Source organism: Planococcus citri, chromosome 2, assembly GCF_950023065.1.
Source record: "Planococcus citri chromosome 2, ihPlaCitr1.1, whole genome shotgun sequence".
Classification (NCBI taxonomy): Eukaryota; Metazoa; Arthropoda; class Insecta; order Hemiptera; family Pseudococcidae; genus Planococcus; species Planococcus citri.
Window position 1 is genome coordinate 5,507,629 of NC_088678.1, and position 16,536 is coordinate 5,524,164.

The 16,536-nt window shown below is 32.4% G+C and overlaps 1 protein-coding gene and 1 long non-coding RNA gene across 2 annotated transcripts; both read left to right on the forward strand.

The window, feature by feature from the left end:
* The first annotated feature begins 1,013 nt into the window (after nt 1-1,013).
* On the forward strand, nt 1,014-6,108 carry LOC135837523 (uncharacterized). The gene is made up of 4 exons (XR_010557203.1): nt 1,014-1,330; nt 1,439-1,690; nt 5,115-5,361; nt 5,550-6,108. It is a non-coding gene; the product is annotated as an uncharacterized LOC135837523 (long non-coding RNA).
* Nucleotides 6,109-6,135: 27 nt separating this feature from the next.
* LOC135833616 (zinc finger protein 845-like) lies at nt 6,136-15,752 on the forward strand. The gene is made up of 5 exons (XM_065347388.1): nt 6,136-6,142; nt 6,355-6,555; nt 8,048-8,155; nt 9,289-9,519; nt 14,278-15,752. Exons 1-5 carry the CDS (start codon nt 6,136-6,138, stop codon nt 14,496-14,498), a joined length of 768 nt encoding a protein of 255 aa, XP_065203460.1. The 3' UTR covers nt 14,499-15,752.
* Nucleotides 15,753-16,536: the final 784 nt, after the last annotated feature.

Here is a 16,536-nt window from a genome sequence, read left to right on the forward strand (position 1 = left end):
GTGTTGTTTCCTATCTCGTTGCATTTGTAATTCGTCCTCGCGATGAACGATGCTTTTTCATGCATTTTGTGTGTTTTTTGTAGACGATTCATGTCCCGGGCGAGATTACGTATGTCCAAACAATTGTGGAAAATCGTATAAAAGTAGATCGGGAGTTTGGAAACACCTCAACTACGATTGCGGAATCGAACCGAAATTCTCGTGCGAAAAATGCGATAAACGTTTTGCACAACCTAGTAGCTGGAAACGTCATATGTGCAATGTGCATAATATTTTTTAAGACAACGGTTCATCTTCTTACTTATGCAGATTACCTGCGTCGTTTATGAATTGGCGTCCAAGTATTTCGAGTATTTTTAGTACATATAAAAATGTTCATTTTTGTTGCCCTTTTTTCATGTTTTTTTCAAAATATACCGTGTTACTTTTTTGAAATTGTATTGATTTGTTGTTACTTACATTTACATTGTATTTTTTCCCCAATTTTCTGGCAATTAACATTAATTTTTTTTTGGTAGGAACATGGATTACATTTCACGAATTTTTTGGTATGTTTTGTAGATGAGTCATGTGGAGGACAACGTTTCGTATGTCCGAACAAGTGTGGAAAATGGTATAAAGGTAGATCAGCGATGTGGAGGCATCAGAAATACGAATGCGGAGTCGAACCACAATTCTGTTGCGATAAATGCGATAAACGTTTTTCACAACCTAGTAACTGGAAACGTCACATGTGCAATGTGCATAATACCTTTATTTCCGATAATTCATCTTACGCAGATTACTTACGTCGTTTATAAGTGGACGACTATAAATATTTAAAATACTCCTTAAATAAAATAACATACTCGTATTTGTTTATTTAATTTTATAATTTTTTCAAAAAATACACCTTGTTACTGTTTGCGATTCTTTTGATTTTCTGTCAAATTTATTACGAGTACATTGTAACGGTGGTTTGATTTTTCAAAATTATATCTATTATTAATTTTGCATTTTATATTTCTGCGCAGACTTGTTCCTACAACCTGGTCATTTGTTCTTCAATGGGATGGAAACATTCATATGTCCGAATAACTGCGGTCGCAAGTACAGATACATGAAATGCTTGAAGAGACACTTGAGATACGAATGCGGTACAAAACCTCAATTCAAATGCGAAATATGTGGCAGAAAATTCAACCATAATGTTACGTTGAGAACACATCTAGGATTGGTTCACAAGATGACCGTTGATAAAAGATGATAATAAACGATTTGAATTTCTAAATCGGAAACTATACTTTCATTTTTGTACCTTTGACTTTTGTGATTCTGTTTCGGGTTAAATGTGGGTAGTTATTTGTGTTTTGTCGAGTTGGTTTTTTTGTTTTTAACTAACTAAGTAGAATTTATTGTATTTTTTTTTTTTTTTTTTTTTTTTTTTTTTTTTATCTAGATTATTTCAATTGTTCGGACCAACTTGCTCAGAAACGATCTGTGACCGGTTTCATGTGCCCTAATAACTGCGGACATAAGTACGAGTATAAAAGAAACCTACAAAGACATTTGAGATACGAATGCGGAATCGAACGTAAATTTAATTGTACTTTTTGTGGCAGAAAATTCGCCCAAAAAATTTCGCTGAAAAAACACGTATTCTTAATTCATAAACTTCATCCTGATGTTTGAAATTTTGTTGTGTAATGTTGTAAGTTTTTTGTTTTGATTTGATGGAATAATAGATATATTTTTGCGAATAATTTTGTTATTTGGTGATGGATTACTTAAGGGATGAAGACTAATGGTTTTTTTTGCGGTTGGAGCGGTCTGTTGGATGAGGTGATGAGGAGGGGAGGGGGTTAGAGGGGCATATGGGCAATAGGGCGGATCTGGAGAAGATAGAATGTCGGAGGATTTTGACCAAATTCAGCGAAGACCTTCATTTCGAGTTGAAAGTTACTTTAAATAAATTTTAGCTCTGGAGGTGCCCCTTATTGAGGGGAATATGGACCCTCAAGGAAGAGGCATTTTTTTTCGGTCCAGCTCATGCCCAACCTGTTTTCGGGAAAACCGGTTCGCACAATACAGTTGAGCTGAATTTCAAAAGTCGCAACCCCCCCTTCTTCCGTTCCATTTTGAGTCAAAATGCTATTGTAGAATTATTTTTACATGACCTGGCGATCTATGGAATGAAATTTTTCAGGAATTTTGAATATTTCGACGCAATTGGTTTTTATAAGCATTTTTGCAGAATCTTGTACTCAAAATTTGTGGCCATGATTTTGGAGATTTTTGAAAAAGGTGTCATGCAACGTTTCAAATTGAGTAAAACTTTGGCAAAAATCAAAAAATGGTATCGAATTTTTTTTTGAGTATTTTCCATCATTTTGGAGCCCTGATTTAGATCATTATTTTTAGGATATTTGAAAACTGTGTCATGCAAAACGTATCAAAGCGAGTTGAAATTTTGCAAAAAAAATTCAAACATCTACGAAAATGTTTTTGAGCCTTTTTAAGGATTTCTAGCCCAAAATTGGGTCATGATCTTCAACATTTTTGAAAATGTTAACACGCTACCCACGAAAACAAGTTAAAATTTAGGCAGAAAATTGAAAAAATTCAATCCAAAATTTTTAAATTAGATACTTACATTTTAAGAATTTTGAGTCCAAAAATTGTATTAATTCCCACGCAGTTTCAAAAATTCATCCAAATTGTTGGCTAAAGTTTTTCAAAAATATTAAAAAATGCTTTCGATATGAATTTCTGATTTTTAAAAAAAATTCCAATTGGAACCACTTCTTCAAAAATTCTTTAAATAATAGCTAAATTTTAAGCTGATTTTTTTTCAAAATTGTTCAAAACACTTTTTTTTATTGTTATATTTGAGCTTTTCATGAATGTTTTTTTGAAACTTCCCAGAAACCTTTTCTATCAAAATTGCCAAGAAAGTCTTGTTTTTCAGCCAAAATTGCAGAAAATATCTTTTCTAGTCAATAAACCTGCTTTTTGTCAAAATTTCAAAAAAAAAATCAGTTTTTCATTAAAATTAAGTACTAAAATATTGTTGCAAAAAATGCAAAAAACCCAACTTTTTTGAGTAACTTGTAAAAAAAGGCCCATTTGGTCAAAATCTCCCTAAAATATCTGTTTTTTAAAAATCAAAATTGCCTTGTTTTCAAATTTTCAAAAAAATTACTAAAAAATATTTCTATTTTTGCCAATGTTTTTTGCAAAAATTTATACGTAACTAATGTATTTTTTTGTAAAAATTGTAAAAAAAACATTTTTGTCAAAATTGCCAAAATTTGGTTTTTTTTTGCTCAAATTGCAGAAAAACGCATTTTTTTTATAATAGAAAATTGTAGTTCTGTTGAAATTGGCGAACAATCATTTTTTAGTAAATCAAAATTTTCAAAAAAATTTCTTTTTTTGCCAAAAATGCGAAAAATTCGGTTACTTTGGAAAAATTGAAAAAAAATACACCTCTTCAGTCAAAAATTGCCAACAAAGCATGTTTTTTTTAAATTTATAAAAATCACCATTTTTTGCAATTTTGAAATTTTGGGAACCCCTGGAAAAGTAGAAACCTTCGATTTGCGTCAAACGTAACGTTTTGAGGTATATAATTATCTTGATGAAAAAGTTTAATTAAGCTCCCTGTATGTTCGTAATTTTGAACCCTTTTTTTAGAGCCCCCTACTTTGGGCACCCCTAAAAAAGGTGTTTAAGCACATTATTTCAAATAAATTGAAGAATTTACATTTGAACCACACTGGCTAGTGCTCGATGATTTTTCATTTGATTTTTCGTGTAACTTTCAAAATTAAGCTTTTTTGGGCCAAATATCTAGTTTTGCAGGGGTTCTCAAAATTTTCGAAATTGCGAAAAAATGGAAAACTGGATTTTTGAGTACCAGCGTAAAATTTTATTGAGCTCAAAATTTGGTAGGATGAAGGTCTTTCAGATACTAATGAACTGTAAAAAGATTTTTAGGGGGGCTCAAAGGGGTAGGTTCAAAATGGTGGTTCCAAAATTTTCCAAAAATCAAAACTCCCAATTTTTGACCCCGAGAGTCGAAAATAGGAAAATCACCTCGCATAACGTTTATCGAGTTCAAACAGCTGATATTTTACCCTAAACAAGTTTTTGAAAATAATACTCAGTGGTTCCCAAAATTCTTTTTGTAAATTTAACTTTGGGAACCCCTGGAGCCCAAAAAATGGTCATTTTGGGTGATTTGTATTTCGGACATTTATTGCAACAATTTTTAGGGTGATTGAGTGGAAAATTAGGTGGGGCCAAAAAATGAAAAAATGGCCTTATCGGGACTCCTCCTTTGAGGTCACATTCACGTCGAAATATTCGAACTTGTCACAAAACTTCAACCTTAATTTAAATCGTCACACGTCACTTTTTCAAGAATTAAGAATGCCCAATTTTTGGCTAAAAGTTGTTCAAAAATGTTCCATACGAACATTTTCGTCACAATGTTCAAATTTTTTGCAAAATTTTAAGCCATTCTGATATTTGCATTGCACTTTTTCGCAAAAATCTCAAAATCAAGACTCAATTCTGGGCTTGAAATTCTTTAAAAATATAAGAATAGAATTTCTTGACTTTCTGTCAAAAATTGAATTACCTATTTTTGAGTCACAAAATTCGAGTCAAATTCAATTTCTGGACCACAACAGCAGTATTCATCCATGAAGGTCATCGTCCCAAATGTTCACCCCCTCCCCTTTCTCCCATTTTTGAGTGCTCGTGAAATTTTTTCCTCATTTTTCTCATTACATTTTGAAAGAAATTGTAGAAGCGCAGCTGACTGCGCACAATACTGCGCATGATCAGTGAATTGAATTCAAAACTGCGCATGCGCAGAAATTAAATAGCAACGTGCGTACTTTTTTTACATTTCTGCGTGAAGATATTTTTTAAAAAACTAATGAGAGTAGACATCATTAATGTGACTAATTGAATTTCTGATACAAAAATAAATCAGACTACTATAATGGCAAAAAAAAATGTTACTAACGCTTTAGGTTTTGTTTGGTTAATCCCCTCCTGGGCCACTGTCAATAACTCGTGATCAATTCAGCTAATCTGATTCTGGAATTTATCGAATTTTACAGAATTATCGAAGTACTACCCGTACCAGGATCCGTCTTCGACTGAATATTCCAACAATACGAAGCCATTTTCATGTCCGAAAAATTGCGGCCGAAAGTACAAATATAAAGCTGGCGTTTACCAACATTTGAAATTCGAATGTGGCAAAGAACGCCAATTCCAGTGCGAAATTTGCCTTAAAAAGTTCGTTTTTCGAAATAATCTCAAGACACATTGTATCAATAAACATGGAAGTACATATTGCTCTATGTACGTGGTAATGTACATAGTATGTAAATCAGTTCGTCGAGGTTTTTTTCAAACGAGTTCTCGAGTTCTCGTTCTTTTTTTTGTACACTGATTGTTTTATTAAATAGCGAAATGTTGCACTCGTAGTATTCCTTGGATGTGGTTTTTTTTGCTATATCTTATACGTTTGCTTGTGTCTCTGTTTACAGGGTACTTCAGTGATGAATTAGCCAATTTACTGTGCCCAAATAATTGCGGTCGTAAATATAAATACAAGGGGAGTTTGATACGTCATTTGAGACTGGAATGCGGAGTCGAGCCTCAATTTCAATGCGACGACTGTGGCAAAAAATTCGTCCAACGGGTTCATCTCAAGTCTCATTGTTTCAGAAGACGTCATAATGCTTTACAACTTTGAATTAGAAATCATTAATATTATAATGTATTATGTATTATTATAAATGTTTGTATTCTGGATTTTTTATTCTCTTGCTTTGGAGTCGAAATTTCGAGCATAATCTCCTCCTCTCATTTTTTCGGTTGCAAGCTATTATAGGTATTGTATTATTTTTTACAAGTCTCCTCTTCGTGATTATTCCTTTTATGATTTATATTCTTGTACATAATTCATAATTCTCATTTAAGTGTTTAATTTGATTGATGTTGCGTAATTAATAAGTAATAATTAGTGCATCTGTGATATCCTACGTTAATCCTCGTGAAATTGAATGATCTTCTGAATAGTTATTAAAAGTATCTACAAGCTAATTTTTTTTATTAATAAATTTTCACTGTATGGAATGTACCTAAATCCAACTTCCTATAGGAAAATCAATTTATTCTGTTACCATTGGAGTTGATTGATTCCAGTTTCTTGCATGTAGGACGTAGGTAAATTTAAACTGAAGAAGGTATCCAAACCATACACCAAAAATTCCTCAACTCAAAAACACAATATAGGTACTCTAATAAAATTTTGTCTAATAATAAAAAAAATATATTTATATTTTACAGGCCATAAAAATTCCAATCCTATTCTATGCGGCGAAAATGTCAACGGATTTTTCATCTGTCCTAATAACTGCGGTAAAAAATATAAGTACAGGCAAGGACTCCAAAGGCATTACCAGTTCGAGTGTGGAAAAGAGCCTCAGTTCCAATGTGAACTATGTTATAAAAAATTCAGTCAAAGTACTACTTTAAAAGCGCATTATGGTATTGTACATAAACTAATTGTATCTAAACTTAAACTATAACTCCATTCGGTGTACCTATTCATTTATTGATTCATATACTCATTTTTTCAAATAAATAATTTCGTGCTTGTGTCATTTATATTTTTGTAGCATTTTATTTTCAGTTCCTTCAAGAATTGTGATATTTTCAAAGAGAACTGAGATGGGTCATGCTCCAGTTTAGGGTTGGGATTCAGGTGCTCAGGTCAAAAAACGATGGAAATCTCACCCGATCATCTTTGACAATAATTCTTTAAAAATTCTAAATTGAAAAAATAATATTTTTTGAGGAAAAAAAACCTAAAATTTTTGTCAATGTTCGTTAAACAGAAACAACAATAGAAAACATGGTACAGGATCATTCAAAAAAGACTGTACAGCTTCAAACGCGCGTTATAAAACAACAGTGCATTTTAGCGCCGATCTCTTGGCAGCACTGAATTCCTTGAAGAATTTCATTTTTAAAACACTCCCCACAAAGTCAGTTTGGTATAAACGTTCGGCTGTCAGAACGATTTTTGTAAACAAGTACATTTTTAAACAAAAGCTCATTTTTACCATGTCACAACTTTTGTAAATCGAAAGCTTGGGTACTGAGCAAGAAAGTTTTATGAAAAAGTTCAACAGTCTGCGTGGAAAGAAGCGTTTTCTCACAAATTTCAAATCATGCAAGTTGTGCACGAGTTTTTTTCAGTTTAACTTTACCGCACTGAACTGATTAAGTTGAGCACGTCACCAAAATTCATTTTTTGTTGAATTTTTTGGAGAGAGTGTTTATTTTGGGTCTCTCTGGCTTCTTTCCACGCGGACGGTTGAACTTTTTTGTGAAACTTTCTTGCTCAGTACCCAAGCTTTTGATTTTCAAAAGTTGTGACGTGGTAAAAATGTACTTACTTGTTTACAAAAATCGTTCTGACAGCCGAACGTGTATACCAAACTGACTTTGTGGGGAGTGTTTTGAAAATGAAATTCTTCAAGGAATTCAGTGCTGCCAAGAGATCAGCGCTAAAATGCAATATTGTTTTATAACGCGCGTTTGAAGCTGTACAGTCTTTTTTGAATGATCCTGTATTTTGAACACGGTCTATGCAATTAATCGACTTTTAGTATTCGATCAATCGATTTGTGAGATTTGATTTCTCGATTTTCGATCATGATCGATTTTCAATCCAGAAGTCTTAATTTCAAAGTCAAAATTGATTTTCCATCTCTAACATGATTGATCATGTAAGATCAAAAATTGAAAATAAATCAATGTTTTAATTACCAACAATTTTTATCATTACCGAGTCTTGTTAGATATTTGACCCAGTTCTCTTCAATTGGGATTAGCACTGATTATCTTAATGGGCAATCTCTTGAGATAAAGTAATACCTGTGGTGATTTGGGAACATTTGGGAAAGTTTATCTCTAGCAGCGAATCTTTTTCCCGAAAAACATATACCTAATTTACTGTTCGAATTTTTTACAGGATTTGTTTATCATTCTCATCAACCATCGCAAGTCTCATATTCTGAACAGTACGATCAGCAATTTTATTACTGTCCGAATAATTGTGGTAAACGGTACAAGTATAGAAGTGGGTTACATATGCATACAAAGTACGAATGTGGAGTCGAACCTCAATTTACTTGCGAAGTTTGCTCTAGAAAGTTCACTCATCGAGCTCATTTGAGAAGTCATCGACTGAAGAAACATCAATTAATTTAATACAAGTTTCATTTTCAACATTTTCTATTTATTTACCTACCTTCCTACTTTCCTACTTATTGAGAGAAAAAAATTGCAATGTTTTTTATGTGAAATTTTTGTAACCTTGTAAGTTGTGCACTCATTTTGGGTGTTGGAAGATATTAATTTATTTGTTTCATGTTTTTTGACGTTTATAAAAATCATATTGTTTTGAATTTGCGACTTGTTTTTTATCGCATGCGAATTTAAATATTGGCAATCAATTGCCAAGTAGTTGATAGTTTATTTCCAGAAGGGATGGAGTAAAATTGAAGGACCTGTGATATTTTCCATGACTCTTTCACCTATTTTTATAATATCAAAATGCATCTTTCACCTATTTTTATAATATCAAAATGCATATCTTAAATAGGGTAATGATGATTTGAGAGGCAAGATGGACCTAGTCCAAATGCGAGGTGTTCTACTGACACCACTCTCCAGAGCTGAACCCTGATTTTTTTTTAGATGTTGCCCATGTCACTGAAATCTTTGTTATTTGATCTGAAGAGGCCCAATTTTCATTTGCAGGGCTTCTGCGACAACTGTCATTAGACCAAATCGTGATGCCAGTACAGTATTACTACTGTCCTAACAATTGTGGCAGGAAGTACAAGAATAAGCGCAGCGTTAACGTTCATATTAAGTATGAATGTGGTCTCGAGCCTCAATTCCAATGTGATATTTGCTATAAGAAATTTCATCAGCGTTGTAATCTGAAAACTCATCGAGTCTTATTGCACAAGTCTACGATGCCGTTCTAAGCTACATAAAATATTACCTCCAATGTGCATCGTGTTGAGCATAATTCGTCATTAGTTTTTAAGTAAGAATGAGTTTGTTTAGTATTTGAAATAAATTGTTTTTCAATGCATCAGTATTTCTATTGTGTTTTCTTCATGTGTATTTTCTTCTGCGAATAATGAGAATTGAGAAGAGGGTGGATGGTGATATCTTTTACTAATGGTATTTAATTTCCAGGTAATGGAATTCAATTGGCTGATAATTTCAACGCTGATGGAAGTGGTTCGTTGGGATACCATTTATGCCCCAATAACTGTGGCAGGAAGTATAAAAATAAACGCAGTATTTATGTCCACTTGAAGTACGAATGTGGTGTTGAGCCTCAGTTCAAATGCAACATTTGCGATCGTAAATTCAGCCAGCCGGTTACATTGAGGAATCATCGTGTCATGGTGCACAAAGTCATTTAAATCGAATTGTTAGTATTACATATGAATCATCAAATTTTTTACCGCCATATTACTCATGATCTGATATTTTACCGACTTTTCTTAAGAAAAGTGGAGTACTGTATTTGTTGCGATGGTGGAAGTTGGGTCGGGGAGTGACTTTTCTTTACGTTTTGAGGGTCTGGGATCACGATACGACTATTCCCGAAAATTCAGGTTTCCTTATATAAGGTTTATATATATATATATATATAAGTTTTTTTTTGGTTTTTTCGATATAACTCAAAAGCTGTAAACTTTTGGATCGTGGTGATAATTTTAGTTTGTAGGGACGGTGAAGGTCTAGTTATTTGCAAAGTTTCATCAAAATTGGTTCAGCCGTTTTCTAGATATTGAATTTTGAAAAATTTTGAAAAAAAAGTTTAAAGTTCAATAACCTCGAAAACTTTGAACTTTTGGAACATGATGGTTATGTCAAAAAATCGGGCTCGTAACCTAGTTGTATGATATTAAATTTGATCAAAATCGGTTCAGCCGTTCCTGAGAAATTTCATTTTTAATGAATTTTGTGCAAAGTCACCCTGCAAATTTTGTCGCTCGATGAACTCTGAAGCTGGGAACTTTTGAAACATGATGATGATGACAAAATGTTAGGCAAGGATCAAAGGGGTGAAATTTTAAATTTCATCAAAATCGGTTAAGCCGTTCTTGAGAAATTAATTTTTGAATTTAATGATTTTTTTCATATGCCATTTTACCACATGAAATCAGGCGACGCGGTAGCGTTGCCACCCCGCCCTCCCACGGTTTCAAGCGCGTAATGAAACGCGTTCAACCGTAGGCGGCACAACGCCAGACGGAGTTATATTCTGTAACTATTTCGTAATGCAATTTCCCCGAGTTTCAAACGCAATTTTCTCAAAAACTATGCGTTTATTCAAAAAACGCATAGATAATTTTATTCTTATTTTTCAAATACCTTTCAGAATATATAAGAATAATTTTTGTACGATAAAAATTCGCGAAGTTTCAATTAGCCATTTTTTTGTCATTTTGGCGAAATTGTTCTTCAACACTTACTCAAAGTTTGAAGGATTGGCCGAACCAATTTTGATGAAATTTGGAATATAGCTTTGATTTGTCAACCATTACTGACTAAGGTAAAAAAATTGTAAATTTTTTCAAAATTGACCCTGCACCCCCCCTTTTTGGGCCCCAAAAATTCTCAAAATTAACCCAAAATATCAAAAGGCACTTCTCCACCACAAACTTGATGTTCATGCAAAAATTGAGCTTTGTAGCCCAATTACATCAAGCTTGAGTGGAGTCTAAAGATGCTGAAAAATTACAAATTTTGAAAAAACGAGCAGTATATTTATCCAAAGTACAATCAAACCAAAGCTGGGATAGATGTACGTACATCAAAAGGCACATCTACGATGTTCAAAGTACATTTGAACAAAATTTCAGCGTGATTTGTGCCCTATTCGAGGCTGTAGCTTTGTCTAAAGAAACAGTTAATTTGTAATACTAATTTTCGCCATTATTGATTCTTTAGACAAAGCTACAGCTTCGAATACGGCACGAATTACGTTGAAATTTTGTTCAAATATACTTTGAACATCGTAGAAGTGCCTTTTAATATTTTCAAATTAATGTGAGCTTTAATTTATGTGCAATAATTATTATTATTGCACATACACGTTCAATATCAAAATGTCCGTTAAATTTAAAGCACAACACGTGTTGGCGGCGTTGTATGCAGTTGAAATGCGCTATAATGTTGAGCAGCCTAGCGGCTGAATGATTTAAGCTTCCGTTCGCCACGCAGTAGACTCCGGTTCGAACCCCATCAGAATCAAAAATTTTTTTTTAATTTTTAATTTTGTAAGCTGATTTTTTCAATATGATTTTTATTTAACATGTTCAATTTTTAAAAATACATTGTAAAAAAACGTTTTTCACTTCCTAAAGTACAAATTTTCTTTTGCCCTTGTTTTTTTTAAAAAAGTAAACATGGAAAAAATTTCATTATGCAAATTTATTTAAAACAAACAAGATACATGTTTTTTCAGGTGAAAAAACATGTTTTTTTTTACTTCTTGAAATGAGGTTTTGCTTTACTTTGTTCAGGTTTGTTTGGTTCTCATTTTCAAAATTTAAATTTTTAAAAAGTTGACATTTAAATTCCAAAATTTTGAAGCCAAAAAATGGAACCTGAAAAACACATTGTTTTTCACCTCTTGAATTTTTGAAAGTTTTTTCACTCGCATCACTCAGTTATTTTTTCTATCCTTTTCCTAAACTAAAAAATTCCATTTTGAAACTTCAAAAAATTCAAAAAGGAAAATAATAATTTTTTAATAGGTATTTTTATCAATTATTTGTAAACTTGTTTAACTTGTCATTTCATCTCTCATTTCATTTTAGAAATTTATATTCGCTATTTGTCATTTTATTTGACAAAATTGAAAGTCTTTGTTTACTGATCGGCGAATTTTTGGTCAACCCCTTCCCCCATCACCCTTGAAAACCCACTGTTTTTATTCCAGTCAGTTTAATGACAAATGTCCAGTAATCTGTCCACTCTCTGCATGCTCCTGCCACCAATGATATTTTCATTTATTAGATTGAACACTTCATCACAATAATATAGAAAAAAAAGTACTGATATCCTCCAAAAAAACTCTTCAAAAAAGAATTACACCCCGCCCTCTCCACGATTCCTAATGAACCTACTCCATGAACAAAAATTAAAAATTTCAGTAAGAAAATGTTATGATATCATGGTGGAATCCGCCCCTAAGAAAAACAACCTACCACTTCACCATTTATTGTATAAGACAATCTATGAAACAGCTAATGAGCCAAAAATTTGGGCGGACAGATCCCTCAAATAAGTTTAGTAATCTAACTTGACTCTGGAGTGTGGAAGATTTGTCAGCCCCCAAATTTTTGGCTCATTAGCTGTTTCATAGATTGTCTTATACAATAAATGGTGAAGTGGTAGGTTGTTTTTCTTAGGGGCGGATTCCACCATGATATCATAACATTTTCTTACTGAAATTTTTAATTTTTGTTCATGGAGTAGGTTCATTAGGAATCGTGGAGAGGGCGGGGTGTAATTCTTTTTTGAAGAGTTTTTTTGGAGGATTTATCGATTTTCGTAATTATTTCAAAATTTGAATATTCGCGGATGAATTTTTGAAATTTGAGTTCGACAAAAATTCGAGGATATTTTTGGTGATATGATGGACGTTTAAACGATACATTTATCGATCAATTTCACGAAAATGAAAATTTATCGATTTTCTGATTTTTGTAATTATTTCGAAATTCGAATATTCGCGGATGAATTTTTGAAATTCGAGTTCGACAAAAATTCGAGGATATTTTTAATGATACGATGGACGTTTAAACGATACGTTTATCGATCAATTTCACGAAAATGAAAATTAAAATTTATCGATTTTCTAATTTCAAATAGTCAACGTGTATACCTTTTAAAAATACATTTTGGAAAAGTACATCGGTAGCCCTGTGGCGAAGGAAACGGCTTCCTAAACGAGAGGTACAAGGTTCAAATCCTACCCCTAGCACAAATTTTTGAAAAAATTTTTAAACGATTTTTGACAGAAAATGTTGGAATTTATCGATTTTCTTATTTCGAATGTACGCGGATCAATTTTATACTCAATAATTACTCGAATTATTCACGAATAATTAACCAAAAATTAATTAACTGTATTTTTGACAGAAAATGTTGAAATTTATCGATTTTCTTATTTCAAATGATTTTTAATTATTTGCAAGATGATTTTTGACAGAAAATATTGGAATTTATCGATTTTCTTATTATGCAGATCAATTTTGGACTCGATAATTACTCGAAAAAATTTGCGAAAAATTAACCAAAAATTACTTAATAATGAATCGAGTCGTTTGCGAATGATTCACGAAAAATAATTACCTACTTAAATGAAAAGTTCAATCTGTTCGCGAATGAGTCGCTTATACGAATCGATTCGCTCGCGAATGATTCATTAATACGAATCAATTCGTTCGCGAATGATTCATCAAAAATTGAGTAAATGAATCGATTCGTTCGCGAACGAGTCACTTACACAAATTGATTCGTTCGCGAACGAGTCACTTACACGAATCGATTCGTTCGCGAACGAGTCACTTACACGAATCGATTCGTTCGCGAACGAGTCACTTACACGAATCGATTCGTTCGCGAACGAGTCACTTGTACAAATCGATTCGTTCGCGAACGAGTCACTTATACGAATCAATTTGTTCACGAATAATTTAGTAACTATTGATTGACTCGTTCGCGAATGATTCACCTACAAATCAATCGAATGATTCACCAAGAAATCAATCAATTTATTTACTAAATTGCCAATTGTTCGTAAATGATTTGATTCGATTGTAAACAGATCAATTGCTGTAAAAATGTTTCAAAAAAAGTGAATCAATTCGTTCCTAAAAAAATTTTAATCAAAGAAAAGTCGGTCTTCTCACGCTAAATGCGTGAGTGTTTTTTTATAAATAAAATTTTCTTTGAGATGTATTTCAATTGCGTTTTTGGATCTCTATTTAACCTCTGCATTATCATTTCGCTTTTAAAACTAATCATTGTGGCAATGGGATCCTTTTCTGCTTGACTTTATTCTGTATATCTGCTTTTTATCTGTATATGTATTGCTCATTAATTTCTTTTGTAATTGTTAAAAGTTTTCCTGATTAGAATCTACCCTCTTGTTTATAGGTACTGCTTTCATTGAAGCACTGGCCAACCACAATGTCAATCAGTATCATTATTGTCCCAATAACTGTGGAAGGAAATACAAATATGCCAGGGGTCTAAGTGAACACATGAAGTACGAGTGTGGCAAAGAACGCCAGTTTCAGTGTAACATTTGCTGTAAGAAATTTCGCCATCGATCGCACCTGAAAACCCATTCAATCGCTGTCCACGAGATGATTTAAAAGCCCATCAGCCATCATGGAAGAATTTTTCTCCTCTTTTTTTTTCATCATGTGTTGTGGTTATTTTAGCTCTTTAAGATTGTCATTTAAGAGGTACTCATTTTTTCCTAATTTTCATTGTTATTAGAAGCACAAATTATCTCTCCCTTTTAATTTTTTTTCATGTAATAGTTTAGGTGGTCTTATTTATTTACACTTATCAGCTGGATTTTCCCATTGTTGTCGAGAGGTATTGACCTGAGTATTGCATTGAGGCTCTACATTTTGCTTTATTGAATAATAAGATTGATTAGCAACTAAGCAAGTTGAAAAAAATAATAGTAATGTAGTAAATTCAAACCGTGAAATCATGAAAATTTAATAATTGTTATAAGTAATTGACTGCCATACCTTGTCTTTTAGAAGCTCGTTGATAAGGTATAATATGAATTTATTACTTCAATGATCTTCAAGGTGTGTATGAGGCAGAGGGAAAATGGCAATAATTGAAGTACCTACCTGAAATATACCATGACATGGCCTTGTGCAATGATCTCCCTTGCATGGGCATATTCATCACATTTTCTAGCTTTCTATTAATTGTCATTGTTAAGCACAAGTACCATTGTGTAATGGGTATACATTTAATGATAGTGCCTTTGAGAATGACACTTGTAACAGAAACTATTCTTTAAAAAAATGAAAAAAATAAAATTCCAACTCGCTACTAGAAAATTTATTCTAGAGCCACAAAAGAGGGGTATTTTGTGTGAAAAAATTTCAAATTGTATTGCCACAGAAAAGTCTATTTTAAAATCAACATAAAGAGTGCATTAAAATTTGAAATTTTACCAAAGGTAAGTGAAACCCCCTATTTAAAATCCAAAATTATGGGAGAATTTATTTAAAATTCCTAAAAATCAAAAAATATATAGATGAATTACTTACTAACTTAACACTATTGACATAGGTAATAAGCATAATTTTTTTTTTAGAGAAAAGTTGCACCACTTGTAACAGTAAAACACAAATGCATATCTGCAGTACGCTTATAGTCTGTCTTTATCAAAATTGTACCTGAGGGATTTCCTTGCAGGGCCCTAAAGATTTCAGTTTGTTGTTGTAAAATTGTAGTAATCAAATCCTAGTCACCTCCTTACCTCAACCTTCTCCTGTTCCTTGACCTCAAGATCTAGAATACTCATCTATAAGATAGCAAATACCACTCAATAAGTTAGTGTACTTATATTTTTACTCAGGTAGTACAATAAAAAGTCAAGTTAGGCTCCACAGACCCCTTAGATCAACTAGTTACATGTTCAGTTCTTCAATTAATGGTGAAGGTATTGGTAATGCTACATTTTTATGTTTGAAACTCAGGATAACTTTCATCATACAGCTTTCTTTCAAGGTATAAGTTTTCTACATTGTACAAATGTTACCATGATGACATGTATGTAGTACAAGTTTGCATTATCATGAACTCAAAGCAATGTAATCGTCTAATGTAGAAATATCTGTCAGTATCTTCAAAGGAATGCATACATATTGGTCTTGTTCTTATTGGTTTACTGTAGCTGATGGTGACTTTACCTTGTTCTACCCTGTAGAATAAAAAATATTATAAATATGCATTTTAAAAAAAAAGAAAGAACTTTTTAAAAAGATCTCAAAGTTTTATTAAGCAATTATAAAATTAATTATTTTTATCATTAAATAATCTAAGACTTTTCAATCAATCACTCCTAATTTTTGAAAATGACCGAAACTTCTGATTCTCTTAAAGTTCTTGCAATATTGTTTTTTTTTATAATTATATTCTTTTCAATTGTACACTTTTGATTCATGCATCCAGGCATGAGTCATGGAACACTCATGTACTCAGATGAACACACAAAAGGCAGATCTCATATCGCACCTCGGGAGTAATAAGGTCACATCTCAAAAAAGTGAAATTTTACAGGAGAGTGATTTTCTTTTTTTAAAAAACTTGATTCATTATTTTTATCAACTTATAATTAATTGTGAGGAATGAATAGCACCTCATTTTAAAGATCTG